General features: G+C 51.3%; 1 protein-coding gene across 1 annotated transcript in view; it reads right to left on the reverse strand.

The window, feature by feature from the left end:
* ZFAT (zinc finger and AT-hook domain containing) overlaps positions 1-5,648 on the reverse strand; it is a 145,128-nt gene extending 139,480 nt beyond the window's left edge. The window contains exons 1-2 of the mRNA XM_066379564.1: positions 5,090-5,648; positions 2,870-4,712 (exon numbers count right to left, since the gene is read on the reverse strand). Coding sequence (XP_066235661.1) covers positions 2,870-2,888 — 19 coding nt within the window. The 5' untranslated portion in view covers positions 2,889-4,712; positions 5,090-5,648. The remainder of the gene's footprint in view (positions 1-2,869; positions 4,713-5,089) is intronic.
* Positions 5,649-6,000: the final 352 nt, after the last annotated feature.

Here is a 6,000-nt window from a genome sequence, read left to right on the forward strand (position 1 = left end):
AAGTAAGGGGAGAAGAGAAACAAGGACCATTTTACAAGGAGAAGGAGAAGCCAGTGGAGAAGGGGACGGACGATGCTGGTAGAAAATCTCCCATTTCCCAAGAGGGCCAGCTCGGCCAGCTTACCACCTGAGAGCTCCTCGCCCACCACAAGCCACTCCACCTTGTTAGTTCCTGCGCCGCCTCTCCTAAATTGTAACCAAGCGAAACAGGAAACTTCAGAAATTAGCTGGCTGCAGGTTGACAGTAATTCATTTAAAAATATGATTTTTTTTTTCTCGTTCATTATAGCTAGAAAGTGAAGGAACCTACTACAATGGCAGGTTTCTTTTTAAAAACTGTTAAGTCAACTCCAGAAGTGGCAAGGTGAGCAATTCATTCTGTCTTATCAGCAGGAGCTGAATGACTCGGGGGGGCGGGGGCACCAAACCAAGGAGGGGTGGTTATTTTAAGTGTGGATGAAAAAGAAGTTCTAGGGAAAGGAACCTCACGGGATGTTCTGATCTTCCTCACTGGAGGTCCTGGCTGGGTAGCTCAGTCGGTTGGAGCGTCGTCCTGAAAAGCCAAGGTTGTGGGTTCAATCCCCGGTCAGGGCACATACAAGACTCAACCAACGAATCCATAAATAAGTGGAACAACAAATGACGTCTCTCTGTCTGTCTAGCTTTCTAATCAATAAATAAAATTTGTTAAAAGTTCCTGTGCTGCCTGACCTGTGGTGGTGCAGTGGATGAAGCATTGACCTGGAAATGCTGAGGTCGCCGGTTCGAAACGCTGGGCTTGCCTGGTCAAGGCACATATGGGAGTTGATGCTTCCTGCTCCTCCTCCTCACTCTCTCTCTCTCTCTCTTTCTCTCTCTATCTCTCTCTCTCCTCTCTAAAAATGAAATAAAGTCTTTAAAAAAAAAAAAAAAGTTCCTGTGGGTCAAGGTGGGTAATTATGCCCTAGACCTATAACTGTTTTAGTAACAGACATCTTTCTTTGCCATAAGCAAGTCCTGTCCGTTGTTTCTAAACACACCTTTGAAATGCCCCTTTCAGACCTATCCTTTTAAAGCTTGACTGCCCCCAAAAGAACACATGATCTTGGTAAGGACCCCCGCCTTGCTTTTTCCCACACTGTCACATGACTTCCTTACATTCCCTCCTGACTTCCACATGCATCCAAGAAGCTGGAGACTGTCATTTCTTGAAAGCACTTTTCACAGTCCATTGAAACCTTGCTTCCAGGCACATCCTGTTTGGCTCAAATACATGGTTATAAAAATCCTCCACAGGTTTGGACATGACTATGTCGACATAAGAAAGCAGGCCTGGCTAGTTCAGCGCCCTGACCCACCACTCACGGGTAAGGATCCAAACGCTGTCACTACACACCACTCCCGCCTGAATCACACACAACGGTGGGATGAGGGCAGGACCAAGGCTTGAAGGGCTCCTTACCCCTGCCTGGTGTGTAGGAGAAGCCAGCGGAGAAGGAGACGGACGATGCCGGTAAAAAATCTCCCGTTTCCCAGGATGGCCAGATCAGCTAGCTTACCACCTAAGAGCCGGCCCCCGCCAACCACAAGCCACTCCACCTCGTGTGTAGGGCACCATCCAAAACTGTTGGCTTGAACTCAGGCCAAGAAAGGTGCCCTTGCAGGTCGAGAGAGGGGCACCAAACAACCAGCAAACATAAAGTCTGGGTGTCTGCCGGACACTCCCTGTGGCTGCGTCAGTGTGAATCAGTGGGTTCAGAGAGGGACAGTTGTGGAGGGTAAGCCGCAGTGACATCAAGTTTGCAGGGCGCCGGGCCCTACAAGGACACCAGACTGGAAGGGGCAGGAGGTGAGGCATTATTAGCACATCCATGGCTTCATTCAACAAATACACCCTGAGCACTTACTATGGGCAGGAGTTTGGATTTCATCCCAAATTGGAGGAAGTGGATTCCGAAAGCCTCATTCCTGCCATTTTAAAACTGGATAAAGTTGCCCTCTCTGAACTTTTGTTCCTCATCAGTAAATGACACATGAGTTAAGAGTTCTTGGGAGAACTGAGCAGCAAGACGTGAGGTCAGTGCTAGGGTGTGGAAGCTGTTGTTAATAACCAACGAAGGACGCCAAGCTCAAGGTGAAGGGACTTGGACCCGGTGTGAAATGAAAGGCCCATGACACCACTGCCTTCAGCCAGCTGAGAGGTTGCTGCTGCTGGGAAGTCAGAAACCTGAAAGTGCTGCCCGGAGGAGGTGACATTTGTGCTTAACTTTAAAGGGTGTGGAACAAGACCCCCGGCTGAGCCGGCAGCCTATAGAGGATAAACTGTAATAAAGCACAGCATGTTACAGTTACCAGTATCAACGCTATTGCACAGGACACAAAAAAACTTGGTTTCAGCAGCTCAAATGAACCCTGTCCCTTCAAAGCATCCCGGCCAAGTACGTGGGCCTAATGGAAATACCCATCCACAGAGAAGGAAACTGAGGCCAGGCAAGGAAGCAGAACCACTCGGGCAGAGCTACCAGCGCCTGGATTCGAACCGCCCTCATCTGTGGCCGCTGGAGATCCGTCGCGGGCGCGCGTCCCAGCCGAACCCGTTGTCCTGGAAACGGCCCGCGCACGCGCGTGCCCTGCCTAACCTCTTCCGCTAGCAACCTTGTTACTTTTTTTTCCCCCTCCCTAAATAAGAACCCCAGGCGGCGGGATACTGCCAGCGACTGAGCGTGCCGTCGAAGGACGCCGCTACGTCCGCTCTCCGCCGCGGGCCGCGGATCCCTCCGCCGCCCAGCGGCCTTCGCGCTTCTTCCCGATTGCAAGCTCGGAGCGGCGTCGCGAGGCGCGCCTGCCCCACCCCCACCTCTTCTCCACCCCAACCCCCAGCCCGGCTCACCTGCCTCCCGCGTCTCCATGGCAACGCCCCCACCGCGGAGGAAAAAAAAGCCTCGGGCTCTTCCGGGCCCCCTCCCGGGTCCACCGAGAAGGCGGGGCGCCCCGCTGATGCTTCGCTTTCTATTTTTATTTTTTTAAGAAAAGAGCCGGCGAGGTTATGGCGAATCTGCGGCATCCAACATGGCGGATGGAGTCTTCGCCCTCCTCTTCACAGGGTGTTGACGCCGACGTTGCGGACGTCAGCCGCGTGTGACCCTCCCCTGCGCCGAGCGAGGCCAGGCCGAGTCGGGGGCACTGCGCATGCTCGCGCTAGAGGCCTGGCTTTGTATCCCGGTCCGCTGATTCCGCCGCTCCACGTTTTGAACCACGCCTGGGAAGGGGCTCTCGGGCGGCCTGGCATCAGGACTGCGGGATGGGGAGTCTTCCCACGTCTGCCACCTGCCAGACGGTGCTTGGACCCGCCTGGTGTGTTGTGACCCGGCTGGACTTGGAAGGAGAGTTGGGAGTTGGAATCCCAGTTCTGCCCTTTACTAACTACGTAATCTGGGATAGGAAGTTAACTTTTCTTGGTCTCAGTGCACCAGTGTCAGTTGGATGATCACAGCCTGCCTCTCTCTCAGGTTGCAGCGTCTCCCAAAGAGAGATGCTTTCTGCTGGAGCTACCAGACTTGATGGAGGCCATGCAGACAGATTTAACCCAGAACCGCCTTGGAAAGTGCGGTCCCCACCCTCCTGATTGTCTTGCAGAGTCTCAGTTGGGTGTGAGCACACCTCTGACACTTGCCTCTTTTCCTGCTTCTGTCTCACACAGCCTTCAAGCAACAGTATCTGGTTGAGATGTAATGACACTGTTTTCAGGGTGGGTTTTTTTTTTTTTATCTTAAAGTGGTTAGCGCTGCCATTTCTTTCAGACCTCCGCTCAAATGGCCTTTCCAAGTGAGTCCTCCCAGACCATCCCCTGTAAAGTAACCCTCCAAAGTCACTTTCTATTTTCTACATGCTGTGTGTTACTATATGACATTAATTTTTTCTCAGCTGCCTACCTTTGTCCCTCTTAGTCACCCCTTTAGCTCCAGAAACTAAAACTGAGCCTGACAGCTATTTATTGAAGAAATTCATGAGTTTGTGTTGCTTCTATTTTAAGGTTTCCTTCTATTCATAACAAATGGTGGTAGTTATTTTTTCTTCATGGTAGTAATATAAAGTTTTCTTTTTAAGTACAACTATGTCCATTTCTTTTAAATTAGTCAAAGAAAATCCACACATGGTACAGAGACAAGGCAAAAAAAATGTAAAAGCTTCAAGTGAGAGGGTTGGGAAACACTTGATTTATTTTTATGGCTCCCCTGCAGTGCTCATCTTTGCCTCTCGTGTCTTTTCCTGGAATAACCTCCCCTCCAGTGCTGCTCAGCTTAAGGAAATTCTCCTTCAGACTGCCCTGAAGCCTGTGCCTGTGTCCCCACAGCCCTGCTCACCCTTGGCTGCACTCCCCACACCCGTCACACCTACCTGTTGGCACAGCCCTGTCCCGTGAGCTTCCTGAGCACAGGAGAAGCATCACATGGGTCCCCGTCACCCTTGCTTTCCAGCATCTATTGCAGTCCTGTTGCGGAGTGAACATACTCATTCCCTCTTATCACTTGTTTTCAGTAGGAAAACTCTGTAGCCAGTGATCTTCGGGTTGGTGGCATCTGGTTTCTCAGGAGCCTTTCTGCCTTGTCCCCTAATCCTGTTCTTGGGATATAAGGAGTCCTGCTAAGACCCCAAATTTGCCCCTTAAATACACATTCAGAGAGATCTCTCCTCTCCCGCTCCTCATTTTACCCTCCCAGCGAGGGATTAAACTGGACAGATAGGGGCCCTGGCGCCGGTTGGCTCAGCGGTAGAGCGTTGGCCTGGCGTGCGGAGGACCCGGGTTCGATCCCCGGCCAGGGCACACAGGAGGAGCGCCCATTTGCTCCACCCCCCCCCCTCCTTCCTCTCTGTCTCTCTCTTCCCCTCCCGCAGCCAAGGCTCCATTGGAGCAAAGATGACCCGGGCGCTGGGGATGGCTCCTTGGCCTCTGCCCCAGGCGCTAGAGTGGCTCTGGTCGCGGCAGAGCGACGCCCCGGAGGGGCAGGGCATCGCCCCTGGTGGGCATGCTGGGTGGATCCCGGTCGGGCGCATGCGGGAGTCTGACTGTCTCCCCATTTCCAGCTTCAGAAAAATACAAAAAAAAAACCTGGACAGATAGGATTATCATTCTTTTGTAGATGAGAAAGGAAGTGTTCAGAGAGGTTATGTGTTTTCTGAGATCACACTGCAAGTCCCTGAAGACCCAGGCGTGGAACTGGTCTCTCCCTGCCCATTCACACATCACCGTGTTGCCATCCAGGATGTACCCAAGCTGTCCCGCCCACCCCCAGAGAGCCAAACCCAAGGCCCGGCAGGGCTGCTGGGACACGCCCACCACCGCCTCATCCCGAGATAGAGATGGCCAGGTGAGCCCCTCACAGCCTTTCCTTTGGGAACGAGTCACTCAAAAGCTGGGTGGAGGAGCTTTTCCTTTTAGAACTATAAATATTTACAGTAATCACTGTTTTGCCGTGAATCGATTTTTGTCAGGAAACGAGAGTTGTTCTGGATTACTGATGGTATTGGCTTTGTGCTGATTGCTTTTCTTGCAGCGGCATCTAAATGTTATTTATTGATTAGTAGATGGATTGCTCGTGGATGTAACCAAAATAAATTTTGGAAATGAAGCAATTTAAAATTTGTCTCAAAACCGTGTTATCTCAGAATGTATCCATCAAAGTCATGTGTAAAAAATAAAAAGATTTTAAAAAAAAGCACGTGTGGACTCAGGGTGATGTCCTGGGTTATGGGGACAGCTATGATTTTCTCCATTATCCCTCTGGTGTTTCTTCCTTCTCTATCCAAAGAAGAGTCACTGAGCACCTGTTACTGAAAACTGTCCCGGCCCCAGGCATACAGAAATGACCAAGGGACCAGATTTGCAGGTGGAGAGCGGAGTGCACCCTGGCTCATCCATCACTCAGCGGGGTGATCTGCACATGTTCAATCAGCAAACATCTTTATTCTTTCCCTTTGCCAGGAGTGTCTCAAAATGCCTTCAGTTAATGAAGAGCCATT

Source organism: Saccopteryx leptura, chromosome 3 (genome assembly GCF_036850995.1).
Source record: "Saccopteryx leptura isolate mSacLep1 chromosome 3, mSacLep1_pri_phased_curated, whole genome shotgun sequence".
Taxonomy (NCBI): domain Eukaryota; kingdom Metazoa; phylum Chordata; class Mammalia; order Chiroptera; family Emballonuridae; genus Saccopteryx; species Saccopteryx leptura.